This window comes from Moschus berezovskii, chromosome 22 (assembly GCF_049115385.1).
Source record: "Moschus berezovskii isolate FMDL1 chromosome 22, NW_MosBer_1.0, whole genome shotgun sequence".
Taxonomy (NCBI): Eukaryota; Metazoa; Chordata; class Mammalia; order Artiodactyla; family Moschidae; genus Moschus; species Moschus berezovskii.
In genome coordinates, this window is record NC_142481.1 from 27,179,520 (window position 1) to 27,200,923 (window position 21,404).

The window sequence follows — 21,404 nt, forward strand, 5'->3', positions numbered from 1 at the left end:
AGGTTTGAACTCACACTCCCTGCATTGGAAGTGCGGAGTCTAAACCACTGGACCACCAGGGAGGTCCCCAAGGATCTATTTCTTAATCAGGGAAGGTTGTTCTTAAAGTGCTCTATATTTGTTTATTTATTTAGCTGCCCCAGGTCTTAGCTGTGGCATGTGGGATCTCTGGAGTATGGAGACTTAGCCACTGGACCACCAGGGAAGTCCAAATTGCTCCTTTCTTAAACTGGGCTTGAACACTTTCTACATGTTTCTGTCAGGAGGATATTTTACACACACACTATCTTCCAAAGAACTTCTGTGCCTTGAAAGGCCTGACCTCAAATGCCAGCCCCAGCACTTGGGGAAGGGGGGCTGTCCAAAGAATCTAAATTGTCTTGGTGGGTGTTGAGCTCCTTGTGGCTGGACTCACCTGGAACAGCACCTTCCGGGACAGACCCCTTGAAGACCTCCTGGGTGAACTGGGGCTTGTTGTCGTTCTGGTCGGTCACGGTGATCACAATCTCCATAGGCTCTTCAATGGCTTGTCCGTTTGAAGACACGGCATGAGAGAAGAGCTGCAAGAGCCGAGTGAGGGTTACTCGGGAAAAGGACATGGGAGAAGTGGTCCGACCAGAGCAGCGTGGGCTCCACTGGATCCCGCGCCCTTTCACTCAAGTAAGGGCTCCCCAGCACAGAACTTCTCCCACACACGTGCTGCTGCTTCAGTGAGGTCATGGCACTGGTTAAGACCGTGACATGGGAAGACCCATGGGCTGGAGCACACACCCACTGGGTCAAAGGCCCCATTGCCCACATAGCGGGTGAGGACCAGGGCTAGGAGATAAAAGTGGGAACCTAAGACTCTTTGACTTACTCCAAGCAGGGTCAGATCTGCTCTGGACACTTGACTCTATGGTTTCCCCAAGACCTTTCTGCATTTGGCATCAAGGCATTACCTCCCAGCTTCCCTGAGCTCACACTGCTCTCAAGGCCCGGAAATGATTTTTGTTCTCCAACATCATCATCAGCCTCTGCCTTTGTGTCATCATTGTTGTTTAGTAGCTAAGTTGTGTCTGACTCTTTGCAACTCTATGGACTGTAGTGCGCCAGGTTCCTCTGTCCATGGGATTTCCCAGACAAGAATACTGGAGTGGGTTGTCATTTCCTCCGCCAGGGGATCTTCCTGACCCAGAGACTGAACCCACGTCTCCTGTACTGGCAGGTGGATTCTTTACCACTGAGCCAGCAGGGAAGCCTGTCTGCCTTTATGTCAGGGACTTTTAATCCCAAGAATAGGTTGACATCTTGGGTCTAAGATCATGTCTGATACCTCGAGACTCTCTCCAACTTTATTCCTAACAAAAACAGACCCTAGTTTTTCCCAGGTTCTCCTGTCATTTCTCCTTATTGACAGGTCTAGAGGAGTCAAGCTCTTCAAATGTCCAGAGCATCTGATATACAATCAACATGAATTGACCAAAATATTTTGGAAACATGTAACCCCATCGTTAACAAGCTTCTAAGAGACACTCACAATGTACTTGGCAATGTGTTCTCTATCCAAAGGCTGTGTTACTTTTAACCATCCTGTTTCTCTTTCAATAATAAAAACACCGACAGGGGGTGTGTCAGCTCCTTGGCCAGTGATGCTGTAGAAAACTTTGGTTTCTTTTTCCCTGTTAGATTTGATCTGGAGACAAAGCAAAAAGAGATGAATGAGCAAGAAAGGATCCTGACACTGGTTGTTTCCACTTTCTCTCCTAGGTCCTTCTCGGCCAAATTCCCTCCCAGAGAAATAGGGAACTTCCTTCTGTACCTGGACCAGCGGCTTAGGAAATGGGCCTTTCTCATTTTCTGGGCAGCTGATAGGAGGAATAACCCAGTCTCTCTTCTGTCTCCTGAGACCATGGTGGGGGCCAGGAAATGTAAGCACTTCCGTCTGGGTTCCAGAGGGAGAGTCCTGAAAGGAAAGAAGTTGAAGAACAAAATGGGATCATTTAGGCGAGATGATACAGGCTGAACAGTTCAACCTACCCAATAAGAATCTCCAGTCTTCTGAGAGAAGGACATGGTTTCCATTTAGTAACAAAAGAAACAGCCAAAACAAAACCCAATGAACCCTTTACTGTATCACCAAGTTGGTTTCCTCTTTGGGTCTTTCTTGGTGTCCAGAGTTCAGGCAATCATTATGCATACAAGATTACAGGGTTTGAGAGTTTGACATTATTTTATGAATTATATCAAGTCCACATCTCACACCTGTGTTGTTTTGGGGTTGTTTTTTGTTTTTGGCTGCACAGTATGCAGGATCTTAGTTCCCTGACCAGGAATTAAACCCTCACCCCGTGCAGCGGAAGCATGGAGTCTTAACCTCTGGATCACCAGAGAAGTCCCAACACTTGTCATTTTTAAAGGACATGATGCCCCCAATGACTTAATACCAGAGCTTACACAACAATTTGATATCCCAGTGTTTTAAATTTTTTCTCTTTTATTTTCCCTAGGGATATAGGTCTCCAAAGTGGAGTTAGCCTAAAGAATAAGTTTGCGGCACTGATACTAAGGATTATTTTGTGATCAATACTAATCCCTTAATCTCACTGTGTTATTCTGTCAGTTTGGTTGCCATTTGCTTTAACAGAAGTTGTTGGGATGGAAACCAAAAATGCCCTTTGAGACTCATATCGAACAGTTTTCATGTGCAATAAAGATAGCTTTATGCACACACAGTGAAATGAGATAGCTGAAGATGAAAGGAAAGATCTTCCGAATTGTTTAAGCGTTAAAGTGATTGGCGGTAACACAGTAAAGGCTCCAGAGGACAATTCCATCTGCCATCTCCCACACTGTCACTGATGCCTGTCTATGACGTGTGTGTCAAACCTTATTTCTTACCTTTAAAAATGTGATTTAAAATGCACGGGACAGACATGAAACATGACCAGATAGCATCACAAAATCCTTCTCATTCCTTTGTACTAGTCACTCACATGCTCCTTAACACACACACACACACGCGCACGCGCGCTTTGCATTCATCTTCTAGAGAAGCAGTCCCACCCTGGCCACGGGTAGGCTCTGGAGCCAGACTGACTGGCTTTGCATCCTCACTGTGACACCTTGGGCTGGTTATTTAACTTCTGTGTCCCACATTTTCCTAATGTCTAAAATGAGGATTATATCAGTACCTGCCTCACAGGGTCCTTGAAAAGTGAAAAGTGAAAGTCAGTCGCACAGCCGTGTCCGACTCTATGCGATTCCATGGACAGTAGTCTGTCTCTCTCCTCTGTCCATGGAATTCTCCAGGTTGCCATTTCCTTCTCCAGGGGATCTTCCCAACCTGGGGATAGAACCCAGATCTCCCGCATTGCAGGTGGATGCTTACCAGCTGAGCCACAAGGGAAGCCCTATAGGGTCCTTGGAAGGATTAAATGTGATACTAGTGTTGCAATAAAGCACTTAGGATAGAGCCTGAGGACTTCCCTGGGGGTCTAGTTGTCAAGAATCTGCTTTTCAAGGCAGAGGGTTCAATCCCTGGCAGGAAGATTTCACATACCGCGGGGCAACTAAGCCCATACCCCACAACTAATGAAGCCCAAGTGCCTACCTAAATCCCATGCTCCATAATAAAAGAAGCCACTGCAGTGAGAAACACCTACTCCTTCAACAAGAGAAAGCCTGCAAGCAGCAAATGAAAACCCAGTGCAGCAAAAAAAAAAAAAAAAAGTGCTTGAAACAGTAAGTGCTCGACAAACGCTAACAAAGATGATGGTTGGACTGGCTGGAAAACAGTTATAGTTCTAATGAAATGGAATCTGAGGTATGACCTGAACACAGGAACAAATATTAAACTGATTCTCGATACTGTATCTTAAGCCTGAAAATGAGCATCTTGCACAGCCATGGTGAACAAACAGACCTTGATATATGAATGAAATTCATTTGCCATACTGAAGAGGAAGGCAAAGAGCATACTTTGCTGACATCAAGATTACAGAACATTTTCAGAGAATGATAATAATGATGAACACTATGCTGGCAAAACATAACATTAACATCTTTATGTGTGAAATTATTATTATTTTTTTTAAAAGATTTATTTATTTATTTAGCTGTGCATGCAACTTGCAGGATCTTAGTTCCATGACCAGGGACTGAACCTGGGATCTTGCCAACCCAGAATTCTAGCCACTGGGCCACCAGGGAACTCCCATCATGTGTGGAATTAAAGGGAATCATGCCTAAGCATAAACAAACTGAACATGGGATCTGTCCCTCAGGAACAAAGCACGCCAGGCTTTGAATCACAGCACGCCAGGCCTCCCTGTCCATCACCAACTCCCGGAGTTCACTCAAACTCATGTCCACAGAGTCGGTGATGCCATCCAGCCATCTCATTCTCGGTCGTCCCCTTCTCCTCCCGCCCCAACTCTTCCCAGCATCAGAGTCTTTTCCAGTGAGTCAACTCGTCGCATGAGGTGGCCAAAGTATTGGAGTTTCAGCTTCAGCATCAGTCCTTCCAATGAACACCCAGGATCGATCTCCCTTAGAATGGACTGGTTGGATCTCCTTGCGGTACAAGGGACTCTCAAGAGTCTTCTCTAAGACCACAGTTCAAAAGCATCAATTCTTCGGCGATCAGCTTTCTTCACAGTCCAACTCTCACATCCATACATGACCACGGGAAAAACCATTGCCTTAACTAGACGGACCTTGGTTGGCAAAGTAATGTCTCTGCTTTTTAATATATTATCAAGGTTTATCATAACTTTCCTTCCAAGGAGTAAGCGTCTTTTAATTTCATGGCTGCAATCAGCATCCGCAGTGACTTTGGAGCCCAAAAAATAAAGTCTGACACTGTTTCCACTGTTTCCCCATCTATTTCCCATGAAGTGATGGGACCAGATGCCATGATCTTCGTTTTCTGAATGTTGAGCTTCAAGCCAACCTTTTCACTCTCCTCTTTCACTTTCATCAAGAGGCTTTTGAGTTCCTCTTCACTTTCTGCCATAAGGGTAGTGTCATCTGCATGTCTGAGATTATTGATATTTCTCCCAGCAATCTTGATTCCAGCTTGTGCTTCTTCCAGCCCAGCGTTCCTCATGATGTACTCTGCATATAAGTTAAATAAGCAAGATGACAATATACAGCCTTGACGCACTCCCTTTTCTATTTGGAACCAGTCTGTTGTTCCATGTAAAGTTCTGACTGTTGCTTCCTGACCTGCATACAGGTTTCTCAAGAGCCAGGTCAGGTGGTCTGGGATTCCCATCTCTTTCAGAATTTTCCACAGTTTACTGTGATCCACACAGTCAAAGGCTTTGGCATAGTCAATGAAGCAGAAATAGATGATTTTCTGGAACTCTCTTGCTTTCTCCATGATCCAGCAGATGTTGGCAATTTGATCTCTGGTGCCTCTGCCTTTTCTAAAACCTGCTTGAACATCTGGAAGTTCACGGTTCACATATTGCTGAAACCTGGCTTGGAGAATTTTGAGCATGACTTTACTAGCGTGTGAGATGAGTGCAATTGTGCGGTAGTTTGAGCATTCTTTGGCATTCCCTTTCTTTGGGATTGGAATGAAGACTGACCTTTTCCAGTCCTGTGGCCACTGCTGAGTTTTCCAAGTTTGCTGGCATATTGAGTGCAGCACTTTCACAGCATCATCTTTCAAGACTTGAAATAGCTCAACTGGAATTCCATCACCACCACTAGCTTTGTTCCTGGTGATGCTTTCTAAGGCCCACTTGACTTCACATTCCAAGATGTCTGGCTCTAGGTCAGTGATCACGTTATCGTGACTATCTTGGTTGTGAAGATCTTTTTTGTACAGTTCTTCTGTGTATTCTTGCCACCTCTTCTTAATATCTTCTGCTTCTGTTAGGTCCATACCATTCCTGTCCTTTATCGAGCCCATCTTTGCATGAAATGTTCCCTTGGAATCTCTAATTTTCTTGAAGAGATCTCTTGTTTTTCCTATTCTGTTATTTTCCTCTATTTCTTTGCATTGATCACTGAGGAAGGCTTTCTTTTCTCTCCTTGCTATTCTTTGGAACTCTGCATTCAGATGCTTATATCTTTCCTTTTCTCCTTTGCTTTTCGCCTCTCTTCTTTTCACAGCCATTTGTAAGGCTTCCTCAGACAGCCATTTTGCTTTTTTGCATTTCTTTTCCATGGGGATGGTCTTGATCCCTGTCTCCTTTACAATGTCACGAACCTCCGTCCAGAGTTCATCAGGCACTCTATCAGATCTAGTCCCTTAAATCTATTCCTCACTTCTACTGTATAATCATAAGGGATTTGATTGAGGTCATACCTGAATAGTCTAGTGGTTTTCCCTACTTTTTTCAATTTAAGTCTGAATTTGGCAATAAGGAGTTCATGATCTGAGCCACAGTTAGCTCCTGGTCTTGTTTTTGCTAACTGTATACAGCTTCTCCATCTTTGGCTGCAAAGAATATAATCAATCTGATTTCGGTGTTAACCATCTGGTGATGTCCATGTGCAGAGTCTTCTCTTGTGTTCTTGGAAGAGGGTGTTTGCTATGACCAGTGCGTTCTCTTGACAAAACTCTATTAGCCTTTGCCCTGCTTCATTCCGTGCTCCAAGGCCAAATTTGCCTGTTACTCCAGGTGTTTCTTGACTTCCTACTTTTGCATTCCAGTCCCCTATAATGAAAAGGACATCTTTTTTGGGTGTTAGTTCTAAAAGGTCTTGTAGGTCTTCATAGAACTGTTCAACTTCGGCTTCTTCAGCATTATTGGTTGGGGCATAGGCCTGGATTACTGTAATATTGAATGGTTTGCCTTGGAAATGAACAGAAATCATTCTGTCATTTTTAAGATTGCATCCAAGTACTGCATTTCGGACTCTTTTGTTGACCACGATGGCTACTCCATTTCTTCTAAGGGATTTCTGCCCTCAGTAGTAAATATAATGGTCATCTGAGTTAAATTCACCCATTCCAGTCCATTTTAATTCACTGATTCCTAGAATGTCTATGTTCACTCTTGCCATCTCCTGTTTGACTACTTGCAATTTGCCTTGATTCATGGACCTAACATTCCAGGTTCCTATGCAATATTGCTCTTTACAGCACCGGACCTTGCTTCTATCATCGGTCACATACACAACTGGGTATTGGTTTTGCTTTTGCTCCATCCCTTTATTCCTTCTAGAGTTACTTCTCCACTGATCTCCAGTAGCATACTGGGCACCTACCGACCTGGGGAATTCCTCATTTAGTATCCTATCAGTATCAAAAGGCAGGAACAAAGGATAGCAGACCAGAAAACTTATCCAACCTAAGAGAAAGAACTGTAAAGTTAGATCTATTTATAGTCTTCCCCCAGCTTTCTTGAGGTATAACTGACAAAATAAAAAACTGTTTCTATTTAAGGTATACCATGTGATGTTTTGATATAAATATATATGATCTATTCTTATATGAATGAAAAGAGAGGTAAGATTATCACCCCTTCCAATGTAGGGCCACCTGGCACCACAAGAGTACTTCGAACTAGAGACAAACCAAAGTCAACCTCAAACCAGTTGTGGCAGACTTGCCACCTTACCATCCAGGCTTCCCTGGTGGCTCGGATGGGAAAGAATCCATCTGCAATGTGGAAGACCTGGATTCGATGCCTGGGGTGGGAAGATCCCCTGGAGAAGGGAATGGCTACCCACTCCAGTATTCTTGCCTGAAGAATTAAATGGACAGAGGAGTCTGGCAGGTTACCGTCCATAGGGTCACAAAGAGTCAGACACAACTGAGAGACTCATTTTCACTCAATATCTATTCTTTTTTAAAAACAAAAATCTTTCTTTCCCTGTCTTTCTCCCATGCTCTCTCTTGAGATTGTATATATAATCCAACAATGTACCCAAGTAAAACTACATTTCCTGTACTACACTTGTTGCTAGGTGTGACCTTGAAGCCAAGTTCTGACAAATAAGATGTAAGAGGAAATACTGCTTCAAAATTCCACAAAGCCTTCTTTAAAAGGTGAACAACTAAGTGATACATTTTGGGGCTTCATCCCGTTCAACTTCCTACTGTCCAGAGGAAAGGTGTGATGACTGGAGCTCCAGCAGCCATCTTGGACCATGAAGTATCATTGAGGACAAAAGCCATATATGTGCTAAGGATGACAGAATAAAAAAGAAAGAACCTAGCCTCCTGATGACTGTGAGTCTCAATAATGGTCACAAGTTACAACTGAATTGCCTAAACTTGGAAGACAAATACTGTTTTACATAAACCACTGCAATGTATGTTTTTCTATAATAAGTATTTGAACCTAATTATGAAAGCAGATGGCAAAGGTGGAAAAGTAAAGTTGAAAGACCAACTTTGTTTCCATCTTTGGCTCATAAGAGGCATCCATGCACCACTATCTAGCAAGAACTTACCAGACAGGACTAACATGAATGATGGCATCAGTTGGAGACTTGAATCAGGAAGCTATGTTAATTCAGTTCTACTAAGTTCTCCATTTTTCTGGTCTGTCCAATTACACCAGGGAGAAAAACAAGATCTTCCAGGAGTATTAAATTCCTAGAATCTCAGCAGTCTTCAGGGAGAAAAACTAGAGCCAGCCTGAAAGGCCTTGGCACTTACAACACTTCCACACTCCCAGGATACAACTAGAACAGCCCCCTAGAGAGACGTTCAATAGGAAGCACCGGGGGAGCAGTTTAGAAACTGGCAAAGGAATCTGGCTTTGGGTAACAATTTCAGAAAGATTCTTGCCAAGAACCTGGGCAGACTTATATCCTTTTCTCTGTGGCCAATCCACCCATCTGTCCACTCTGGGCTCCTGGTATATGCCAGACCCAAGGGCCAGGTATTGCAAATTCAGTGGGGAAGGAGCTCATGGAGATTACAATCCAATCAGGCCAAAAATTCACAGTGATTCCTCCCCTTCTTTGCCAAGACCCCCCCACTAGAGACATGAAGAGCAAATTGACCAGAAAACTGACTTTGTGTAAATTCTTCCACCAGGTAGAGAATGAGCAGAAAAGCTAAAAATGACTGACTACTTGTTATATGCCTTCTATAGTTTCAGCATCTTACAAGTATTAATTTATGTAGTCAGTATCATCTCCATTTTACAGATCAATTCAAGCACAGACAGATTAAATAACTCCCCCATGGGATTTCCCGGTGGTCCAGTGGCTAAGACTCTGTGTTCCCACTGCAGGGGGCCCAGGTCAGGGAACTAGGGAACTAGATCCCACATGCTGCAACTAAGAGCTTGCATGCTGCATGTAATTAAACATCTCAAGTGCCACAGTTAAGATCTGGCACAGTCAATAAATAATATTTTAAAAATAACTCCCCGGTGGAAGGGCTGGTACTCAATCCCAGACAGATCCATGCCCTTACCCTTATTCTACACTATCTGCAGAAATAAGGTAGTGTATCTTGCCATCAGCCCAACAACAACAACAACAAATCAACATCAAGAATTAGTTCATTTGGACCAAGCGGCTATTTTGCATCCCGTCCCTCTACCCTCAGGGGGCATTGCCAGTGCCTGGAGGTAATTTTGGTTATCACAGTTGGCAGTGTTACTAGCTTAGTTGGCATTGCCAGTGTCTGGAGGTAATTTTGGTTGTCACAGTTGGCAGTGTTACTAGTTAAGACCAGGGATGCTGATAAACCTCATAAAGTGCAGAGGACATCCCCATAATCCCCATAGAAATTATCCAGCCCCAAATGCAAATTAAGCAGCAGACTGAAATAATAGAGAACTTCCAAGAAACACTCCAACTTACATGATGACGGTGGTGGTGATGGTGGTGCGCGGATACCTTCAGGGTCACTTTGGTGGAGAGCTTCCTGTGGGTGGAGTCCCAGGCGTGGACATGAAAACTTAGCTCTGGCCGATGAAGGTGTACAGGCCGTCTGACTGTAACCAAGCCATCTGTGTGCACTTTGAATCGGGTGTCGTCAGAAACATAGACTGTCCTTGGTAGGCCAGCACATCCTTCAAAACTCACTGCAGGGCATAAATGACAGTGATTAGAAAACTGGGGAGACGAAACAGCATTCCTTTTCCAGAAACGGAACTGCATTCACCCAATAAAAGTCTAACTCACACAAAACAGGCACAAGGTAAACAAACCAGTCTGGTGACAAACGGCAACGATAACAAAGTAGCAGGTGCCATCTTCACAAGTCCAGGGCGATTTAACCGTGGTGATTCTTTTCTCACCCACTTGGAGACTAACAGTAACCTGCCTAGAAAGTAACTTTTCCTCTTCAGTAATAAAAAGGGCCACTCCTTCAAGACTCTTGATAACGTGAAAAATAACTGAGACAGAATACCTATTGAGTCCAAAAGTTAGAGACACTGAGATACTACGGATTCAGTTCAGTTCAGTTACTCAGTCGTGTCCGACTCTTTGCGACCCCATGAATCACAGCACGCCAGGCCTCCCTGTCCATCACTAACTCCCGGAGTTCACTCAAACTCATGTCTATCGAGTCGGTGATGTCATCCAGCCATCTCATTCTCTGTCATCCCTGTCTCCTCCCGCCCCCAATCCTTCCCAGCATCAGAGTCTTTCCCAGTGAGTCAACTCGTCGCGTGAGGTGGCCAAAGTATTGGAGTTTCAGCTTTAGCATCAGTCCTTCCAATGAACACCCAGGATTGATCTCCTTTAGAATGGACTGGTTGGGTCTCCTTGCAGTACAAGGGACTCTCAAGAGTCTTCTCCAGCACCACAGTTCCTAATATACTATCTAGGTTGGTTATAACTTTCCTTCCAAGGAGTAAGCATCTTTTAATTTCATGGCTGCAATCAGCATCCACAGTGATTTTGGAGCCCCCAAAAATGAAGTCTGACACTTTCCACTGTTTCCCCATCTATTTCCCATGAAGTGATGGGACCAGATGCCATGATCTTTGTTTTCTGAATGTTGAGCTTCAAGCCAAAACCTTTTCACTCTCCTCTTTCACTTTCATCAAGAGGCTTTTGAGTTCCTCTTCACTTTCTGCCATAAGGGTGGTGTCATCTGCATATCTGAGGTTATTGATATTTCTCCCAGCAATCTTGATTCCAGCTTGTGCTTCTTCCAGCCCAGTGTAATACTACGGAATAAGTACATTTAAATAAATAGTATAGGGACTTCCCTGGCAGTCCAGTGGTTAAACAATCTGACTGCCAAAGCAGGGGATGCAGGTTCAATCCCTGGTTGGGAAACTAAGATCCCACATGCCACAGGGTAACTAAGCCCACAGCTACTGAGCCCACGTGCCTCAACAAAGAGTCCATGCAGCCAAAATTAAAAATAAATAGATAAATAAGCAAACGGTTTACATTTCAATTAACAGTGGCAGATAATAAGAAGAAGCCAGCAGGACATAATGGTTAAGAGTAAGGACCTAGGCAAATTTTTTAACCACAGTCTCTTCATCGGGCTTCCCTGTGGCTCAGCTGGTAAAGAATGCACCTGCAATGCAGGACACCTGGGTTTGATTCCTGGATTAGGAAGATCCCCTGGAGAAGGGAACGGCTACCCACTCAAGTATTCTGACCTGGAGAATTCCATGGACAGAGGAACCTGGCAGACTACAGTCCAAGGGGTCGCAGAGAGTCAGACACAATTGAGAATAACTTTCACTTTCTTTTCTTCATCTTGAAAATGAGGGTAATCATGGTGCTCACTCTTCAAACATGGTCTTATTTACTGTCAAGGGTAGAGCTCAAGTCCTGGTTCTGCTTATTAGCTCTGAGACCTTGGGCACATCACTGAATCTCTCAGTGCTCCAGTTTACCCATCTATAGAATGAAGGTGTTTGACAACAACTACTCCTAGGGTTGTTATAAGATACACAGAACAGTGCCTGGCACATACTAGACACTTCATTAATTCAGTATTCCACAAAAGACATTGATAATGGCAGATATTCATTTAGAACTGATTATATGCTTATTTTCTGAGGCATTGAGAGGTTAATGCCTGCTTGCAATCTGAGACCACCCAGTGGAGAAGCTCATCACTGTCAGGGGAGACAGTGAAGATTTCACAGGAAAATCTTTAACCTGATCATACAGTGCAGTGAGACAAATGCAAAAGACAGAAGAGGACTACTTGGATGAGGGAACTTAAGATCAGTGGCTTAGAGACAAAGATACTTAAAACTTTATAGTCATTAAAGTATTAAAACTTAAAAAGCATTAATACCCAATGCTGGAGAAGCTGTAATGAAAAGTGTCTGCATTAAACATCAGAGTCCCAAAGGACTCATTTAACAAGTTTCTATCAAATAATTTGTCAGACATTGTGCTGGGCAGTAAGGACAAAATTGTGAATAGACAGGCAAGGCACCTGCTTCCACTGAGCTTATACTAAATCATGAAAGAGATGGACATGTAACAAAACTGAATCTCAGGTAGTGACAAATGCTAGACATAAAGGAATTTAAAAAGAGGATAATAGAGTGACGTGGAGGGGGTGGGGGGAAGAGTGACGGTGAAGAAGTATGGAGAGTGTATAACTTTTACTGGATGGTGAAAGCTGGCCTCTCTGAAATTGTAAGTGTCTGAACTGAGACCTGAAGGAGTCAACCTTATAGAAATCTTGGCTCAAGGGCCTTCCAGCCAGAAGGAACAGTCGATGAAAGTTAATTCTGGGAAACTCAAATCGGTCTGTTCTCCCTTTCAAATAATTGTCTCTAATTCCTCCAATGCAATTTTTAGTTTTTCCAAGAGGTATTTTATTTTTAAAAAAAAGTCCTGTTGTTTTGCCTATTTTACATGGCTAGACTAACCTTCTATATGGACATGGATCATGCCATGGACAGGTCTCTGCCAGAAAACCCTCAAGTCGGTCACGGTGTCTGGCCTGCAGTTCTCATTTGTTCCACTAGGGGCCACCATTGCCAACTTTTCTGACACCAACAGCCCCACCCTTGCTAGAGAAAATAAGACCTTGTTAGGGGGCAACAGCAGCAGGGGGCAGGAGGATAAGCACCACGATTATTCCCATTTTGTAGATGAAGAAACTGAGGCTAACAGAGGTTAAGACATTTGTTTGATCCCTATAACTAGTGAACTGCAGAGTTGGGATGGCCCTTAATATGAGTAACCTAGTCTCAATCACTCCCTGAACCCTCCTTTGCCAGTTTGTTGAAAATAAAATAAAATTTAAAAAAAATCAAAACCATGCCACATGCCTAGTCTGGTTCTACAACTGATTTCCCAAATTTGAAGGGGTTGGGGAGAGGTGAGCATGGCAAGGATTTTTTTAAATGACAGGAAGAGGTTGACAAGAAGAGCCTCAGAGTCTGTGACTGGAATGATTATATAAACCCACATTCTGCCATGTTCTTGCAGAGTGACCTTACACAAAATGCTTAACCTCTCTGGGCTTCAGTTTTTTCTACTGGCACCTAAAGGATATCACCACTGACTGAGCCCACCTCTTCAGGGTTTTGTGAGATTAACCGAGACAGTGAATGTGATCACAACCCTCTCCCAACCACACCCCAGCAGAAACAATGGGGCCACAGGGCTGTGTTTGGGGGGGCTTGCCATATAATCAAGAAACAAGAGTCACCCTCATTTTCCACACTGAATTCTGTTCCCCAGCCGGCCCAGATCTGGGCAGTGAGAGCTGGGACGAGCATGACTGGACTTGCCAAGGGTGGCAGCCTGAAAAAATGAAAATGGTTTTGCAAATAACTTAATGCAAGGCTCTTAACCTGCTGTGGGGCATCTTGTCTTAATGGTGGCTAAGCCCTACCCTGTGAGAAGTGACAGAAGTAATGTATGCGCCACAGGCAGGCCCAACCTGAATTTCCAGGTGCTCATTAAGGCCTATTATCTTTCTGTGCAACCTGAGCCTCTGGGATGATTAGCTAGAAATTACAGAAAAGACTGAGGGGATCTCCAGTTCTGAGAAGGCTCTGGGAAGCTGGCTTCAACCCTGGCAAGGGCTGGACAGTGTCTCAGAACCACAGGGAACACTAACGCCAGCATGTAGGGGGAAATAAGACTGGCAAACTGAAGAAACCAGAAGATCAGTATGTTAGGATTGGGTATATCTGAAGCAACAGTCAGAACTGTACATGGAACAACAGACTGGTTCCAAATAGGAAAAGGTGTACGTCAAGGTTGTATATTGTCACCTTGCTTATTTAACTTATATGCAGAGTACATCATGAGGAACGCTGGGCTGGAAGAAGCACCAGCTGGAATCAAGATTGCTGGGAGAAATATCAATAACCTCAGATATGCAGATGACACTACCCTTATGGCAGAAAGTGAAGAGGAACTCAAAAGCCTCGTGAGGAAAGTGAAAGAGGAGAGTGAAAAGGTTGGCTTGAAGCTCAACATTCAGAAAACAAAGATCATGGCATCTGGTCCCATCACTTCATGGGAAATAGATGGAAAAACAGTGGAAACAGTGTCAGACTTTATTTTTTGGGGCTCCAAAATCACTGCAGATGCTGATTGCAGCCATTAAAAGACGCTTGCTCCTTGGAAGGAAAGTTATGACCAACCTTGATAGTATATTAAAAAGCAGAGACATTACTTTGCCAACAAAGGTCCGTCTAGTCAAGGCAATGGTTTTTCCCGTGTTCATGTATGGATGTGAGAGTTGGACTGTGAAGAAGGCTGATCGCCGAAGAATCGATGCTTTTGAACTGTGGTGTTGGAGAAGACTCTTGAGAGTCCCTTATACTGCAAGGAGATCCAACCAGTCCATTCTAAAGGAGATCAATCCTGGATGTTCATTGGAGGGACTGATGCTAACGCTGAAACTCCAATACTTTGGCCACCTCATGCGACGGGTTGACTCACTGGAAAAGACTCTGATGCTGGGAAAGGTTGGGGGCGGGAGGAGAAGGGGACGACGGAGAATGGGATGGCTGGATGGCATCACCGACTCTGTGGACATGGGTTTGAGTGAACTCCAGGAGTTGGTGATGGACAGGGAGGCCTGGCGTGCTGTGATTCATGGGGTCGCGGAGAGTCGGACACGACTGAGCGACTGAACTGAACTGAACTGATATCTGAACATTTCTTTAAAAAAAAAAAAAAAGTGTTGTTTTTTTGTGTGTCTGCACTGCATGACATGTCTTAGTTCCCTGACCAGGGATTGAACTCTCGCCCCTTGCAGTGAAAGAGTCTCCACTACTGGACTGCCAGGGAAGTCCTACTTGAACATTTCTAAAATAAAAAGTTAAATAAAATAGACAGCAAAGAACTAAGTATTAAATCAGCATGTTGTCCTTTCCTAAACCAGTCATTTGGTCACTTGGCTTCGAAACTAGATCCTAATGATAAGAACCAAGAACCCATGGGCCATCTCTAAATGGGAAGACCATAACATCATCATCACCATAAAAAACTAGATTCAATAGCTTCAACTACCTTTTATTCACTATTTTCTTAATATCTAAACATGTGAGAACATTATGTGTCAGGTTCTATTCTAAGCATTTCACAAATACTAACTCATTTAATCCCAGAACTCTGTGAAGTTGCTGTCATCAGCATCCCCTTTTTATAGACAGGGAAACTGAGGCAGTTACTAAGTGGCAGAGCCTGGACTGGAACTTAGGTACATCTGAGAGTTCACGCTCCTGACCACTCTGCCTCTCTACAAGTCAGACTCTTGTCCTGTGCTCCTTGTGTCCAATTTTCTGATTGAATCCCCCACCCCAGGCCATCTTGTGGTGTAGGTATCACCAGTCCCATTTTCTTTGCCCTGAATTAAAGGCTGGTGTGAGGAGGGGCCGGGTTGTCTGATCCTAGAGTGAGGATTCTTCACTACTATTCCCATTTACAAAATGGGGATGGAATACTTCTTATGCGGGGGGGGGGGGGGGGACCCACAAAAAAAGACATTCCAGAACAGTTGGAATTCTACACAGCAGGAGGTTGACAGTAATTTGAGTGGAGGTGGAGGGAAGGTTGAAAGAGGTACAGTTGGAGGCAGTTTTAAAAAACGTAACTTCCTGAAACATTTTTGTATTGTATGGTAAGTTACAATTACAGTGAGTCACTTTTTAAAATGACAAAAAGAAGAGTGATGTAACAAGTACCTTTAGGGATTTCCCTCATCGTCCAGTGGCTAAAGACTCTGTGCTTCCAACCAAGAATTTGCATGCCGCAACAAAAGATCCCACAACTAAGATCTGGTGCAGCCACGCAGCCAGACAAAATATATATGTGTGTATATTATAAAAAGCATCTTCAGCACACTGTGACTCCTGTAAGTTGTCATTCATCCTACAAGCACCCCATTTTCTTGCGTATTTGGCAGAATTAGTAGCTTAATCTGAGGACCCCCGGAAGAGATGCCTGAAGTACAAATACAAATGAAACCCAAGTCCATGAAAAGCTTTGTAGTCTTAGGGCGGCAACATTCTTTGCTTGGAATTGCTTCGTGCCACAAACAGTCCTGCCTGAAGGCTCCCATTTCTTCTCTCACCCCCGCCCAACTGGAATGTGAGTGGGTAGGAACAAGACAGTCTCCGAAGCCTCCATATATTTTAGGGAGATGTAAGGATGGGGCCTGCCATCAGATTCAGCTCCCCATAGTTATTTGGTAAGGAGCGGGATCACCGGGTCTCTCAGAAGCAACTACCTGCACGTGGGGTTTTCCCTGCAACACACACAGAGGTGCCTTCTGCGACGTCTCCCTCTCCGCAGGAGGCATTTTCCAAGGCTAACACCAAAGAACACTGCATTTGCTTTTATTTCAGGGACCAGTGGAACAAAGCATCAGATGAGAAAATTTTACACACAACCTCAAGGGCAAGATCACAAGCTCTTGGAGATCCGGGGGACCACACTGCCATTGTGCACCCCCAAACCAAGGGTTTCCGTTTCTAATTTAAATACTCAAGGAACAAGAAGTCTTACTTGATGGATGAAAGGAACCTTGGGAGACAGATATGTATCGTCTGGCTGGGCAGGTGTTCGCTTTGCTAGAGAGTCACAGTGTTTCTAACTCCAACCACAGAGCCCTAAATCTCCATGGGTACGACCACCTAGAAAGTTCCTTTCTAGGTTCTATTTTCTTTGATGGCACTGGGTGACTGGAATGTCTTCCTTTGGTGGGTGTTCATGAAATTACTAGCCATTCCAGGTTTAATAGTCACCCGTGCTCAGCAGAAAATGTAATTCAATGTTTAAAAAAACAGGAGAGAAAGGATGATGAGGCCTCCAGTTTGTCCACACTCGGGCAATGTTGAGATTCAAGTTGCACCAGGAAGACTATCATTTTAGCTCCGATAAATCTCCAGTTATGTGTGCCCACTTGTTACTGAGAACTACGAGAAGTAACACCACCTAACAGCCTGACTAGACATAGCAGCCCTGGTGTGCAGAGTCCCAGCAGCCCTGCCTTCTAAATGAGGAAGTGGGCTCAGAAGTCTCCATGGAGAGACGTGACCAAGCCACCTAGCTATGAAGTGGCAGGGCCTGTGGTCTGACGCCCCATCAGGACTTAACCACCAGGCGGCCTGCCTCCTGCTTTGATGAGCCATTTGTGACACTGGTTGCTAGCTGAATGGCCACAGGGAAGTGAGTTCACAAGACAGAATGGGACAGGTGGAGGGGAACCAGAATAAAAATAGCCAAGTTTCCCTGTCCCTATCTCCACAAGACACACACACTCACCCCCTCTCTCCTCGAATGAAAGATTAAAGTGACACCCTGGAAATCCAGTGCCGGGGCCTCAGAAAAACATTAAGGACAACTAGACAGCCAAGCAAAGGAGGGAGTTTTAAAGATTCAAGAATGTTCTGCCTTAGGTCACTGCGTCACTTAAGTTGAAATAAGTCAGATTTCCTTTGATCGGCCAACTTAACTCCCAGACATTTTTTCTGGTTAAGATAAGCAGCTTGGAATATCACGTTGCACAAGCACAACTCACAGGTGTGTCCACAAGAGCCTGTGCATTGTGCTCCCCCAGGGCGTTCTTGGCCAGGGCGCTGGCAGCCCATCAAACCGCCCTTGTCGACAGGCAGCTCCCATGGGATCCCAGGGATGGGAAATTTTTTATTTTTAGTACTTATTTGTTTGACTGTGCTAGATCTGTGGTGTTTGGGATCTTCAAGGGAAGTTTATTCTCATGAAGCTTATCAAGTTCTTTCTCCTGGCCTCCAAGCATGTTGTTGCCCAGAACAAATTATAACTCACACTCTAAAAACAGATGTCAACAATGGGCGCCGCCCGGGAGGGAGGCAAGGAACAAAGTCTCCTCCTCTCTGTTTCCATCCAAACAGACTGGAGTGGAGGGGGCAACAGTGTGCAGAGAAAATGGTGAGGCTGCGGTGGAAGGACGAGTTATCCCAGAGCCCTGTGAAGATGCGCCCACAGGATAAAGGGGTGATCATCACCCTGGATCTCCCCCTCTGTTTGAAAGATGTATGTATTTATTTCTTTATTTCTGGCTGTGCTGGGTCTTCATGGCTGCGTGTGGGCTTTCTCTAGCTGCAGTGAACGGAGACTACTCTCCAGTTGGGGTGTGTGGGCTTCTCACTGTGGTGGTTTATCCTGTTGCAGAACACTCGAGCTTTTGGAGTTGCGGCATGGGACTTCAGTAGTTGTGGCTCCCAGGTTCTAGAGCACAGGCTCAGTACTTCTGGCACACGGGTTTAGTTGCTCTGTGGCATGGGGGATCTTCCCAGACCAGGGATTGAACCCATGTTCCATGGATTCTTAACCAATGGACCACCAGGGAAGTCCTCCACCTTTGTTTTAAGGTTACGCTCATGCCTCCTGGGTCACTCCAGCAAGGCATATTTGCTCCCAGATTGTGTTTCTGCTTGGGCTAATGCAGAACATTCTCAGACTGCAAATACCATGGATGCTGATCGCAATCAGCACAGTGAAAAATGTCACAAACAGCACTTCCACAGTTGGGTACAAGCCAGTGCAAATACTTTTATGGTTTTACATTTGTGTGAATGGGGTCAACCACGGTAGGGTTAAACCCCAGCTTCGCTGTTTTAGGTGCCACTGTAGACAAGTCACTTCGACCTCCCTCCTTAAGTATCATTTTCCCCTTTCCGTAGGAGGAAGCAGCTTCATTTCCTTCAAGGGATTGCTTCAAGGATTCTTTCTTCAACAAATATTTACAGAGCCTTTACTTGTTGCCAAGCATCATTCTAAGGCCTGGGAAATACAGCAGTGAACAAAGCTCACATCCTGTCCTCATGGGGCTTTCATTCCAGTGGGGAAGAGATAATTAACAAATAGAATGAAAAATGTTAATAGAGAAAAACAAATAGGTAAGGGGGTTCCAAGCTTCTTTGTAGCAGCAGGGCTGGAGGGGACAATTAAAATGCATTTAGGGAAAGCTCAAAAAGAGGCATTTAAGGGACTTCCCTGGCAGTCCAGTGGGGAAGATTTCATGCGTCCACTGAAGAGGGCATGGGCTGATCCCTGGTCGGGGAACTAAGATCCCACATGCCACAAAGGCGTGGCCAAAAAATAAACCAAATAACAATTAACACACAAACAATATTCCACTGCACGGATACAAGAACATGAATAATCTTCCATGTGGCTCAAACGTAAAGAATCCACCTGCAATGCAGGAGACCCGGCTTTGATCCCTGGGTCAGGAAGATCCTCTGGAGAAGGAAATGGCAACCTACTCCAGTATTCTTGCCTGGGAAATTCCATGGACAGAGGAACCTGGTGGGCTGCAGTCCATGGGGTCACAAAGAGTCGGACACAACTGAGCGACTAACACATACACAAGAGGAATAATAAAATAATTTAGAAAAAAAAAGGAGGGGGAGCATTTGAAGAGATGGCCCCAGCTTCTGGCTGCGTGCCAGACCAAGGGACCCAGCCACACGGCAAGGGGCAGTAGGTGGCCTGCTCAGCACAGCATACCCACTTTTGCTGGGCTGTTCCAGGGCTGAAGACTCTGCCTTCCCAGGACTCACATCCTAGTGGGATGAGAGTAACACTGGCACGTGGCTCCCACGCAGGCCTGGGAGGGGCGTTGGCTCCTGTCCCTCCAGTTTAGAAGGACCAGGGGGCCTCCCCAGACCACCTGCCCTTGAGATCAGAGCCAGAAAAGAATTCAGTTTGAAATCCCTTGCCTTTCTGGGCCTGTCCTGGATAGTTCAAAAAACGAACCCATTGATAAAAACCTCACCCTGTTCAATCACCGTCTTCCTGCCTAGGTGCGGGGAGGGGCTCTGGTGTCTCAACTGGAGAAGCGAGGCTTTCTTCTCTGCTCAAGTCTGAGACTGACGCCTTGCCTTCAGTTTCCAGGGTGGACACTAACTGCCAAGGAATCTCACTGCCATTCATTTTAAAAAGGGAGGCAGGTGAACCCTACTGTTAAGAAGGGGCTGGCCGCCTGCCCACTGCAGAGGTGCACAGGGACCTCTTTGCTGTCACAGGGAGGAGGGAAACTGGTTTGGTTTCATCCAAGAGAACGAGAAGCCCTCTGGCTTACACACTTAAATTGGAGGAGTTTTATTATCCAGCTTCTGGCTGCCAGTTAAATACACAAACGACCGATCTGCCTGCCTGAATAGAGGTGCTAATTGATTATTCCCACCGGCTGCAATCCAGGAAACATTCCTGTGGCCAGGTTGGGCAACTCCAGGAACTGTTTGCTTATTGATTAGAAAGAAAAGACTTCCACCCACACCAAAGAATCTGCCCACTTTTCCTTTCTGTTGGGCTCCCAGAGGCCAGGGAGCACCTTTCTCCCTCCACCTCCTGCTGACTCCTCAGGGGAAGGGGCGGCTGGCATTCCTGGGCTGGGGGACTGGCTCCTAGGTTCCCATGCGCCAGGAAGGGGTCTCCAGTTCTTGGCTGCCCACTTATGAAATAAAGCACTTTGACCAAAATACCCCAACCTCATCTCCGTCTGGGGTCTAGTATAATGTGCCCTGCACAGAGACTATCCTCTTCAGGTCAGGTGCTCAGCAGTGTCTGACTCTTTGCAACCCCATGGACTGCAGCACACCAGGCTTCTCTGTCCTTCACTATCTCCCAGAGCTTGCTCAAACTCACATCCGTTGAGTCGAGTTGATGCCATCCAACCGTCTTATCCTCTGTCGCCCCCTTCTCCTTCTGGCCTTCTTTCCAGCATCAGGGTCTTTTCCAAAGAGTCAGCTCTTAGCATCAGGTGGTCTATCCTAGAGACTACCCCAGGATGCTTCTTAAAAATACCCAGGCTTGGGCTATGCCATAGGCAAACTGATCTCTGAGGCTAGAGGATATTGAATTTTAAACCTTTCCCCCAGGCACCTGGAGCAGCGCCTGGTGGAGAATGGTCCCACAAAGGCTTCCCCAGGGAGAGACAAAAGGCAAAAATAACACAACAACCAATGAGGGAAGTTATCACTCAAGTTTTAATGATAAAGGCTCAGAGATGTTAAGTGACTCTCTCAAGGTCACACAGCAATGAGCAGCAG

General features: G+C 45.1%; 1 protein-coding gene across 1 annotated transcript in view; it reads right to left on the minus strand.

Moving 5' to 3' along the window:
* The window catches only part of CDH1 (cadherin 1), a 79,054-nt gene that overhangs the window by 18,593 nt on the left and 39,057 nt on the right, over nucleotides 1-21,404 (minus strand). Inside the window, exons 3-6 of the mRNA XM_055412437.2 lie at nucleotides 9,766-9,989; nucleotides 1,802-1,945; nucleotides 1,520-1,675; nucleotides 416-560 (exon numbers count right to left, since the gene is read on the minus strand). Of these exons, the coding sequence (XP_055268412.1) occupies nucleotides 416-560; nucleotides 1,520-1,675; nucleotides 1,802-1,945; nucleotides 9,766-9,989 (669 nt within the window). The remainder of the gene's footprint in view (nucleotides 1-415; nucleotides 561-1,519; nucleotides 1,676-1,801; nucleotides 1,946-9,765; nucleotides 9,990-21,404) is intronic.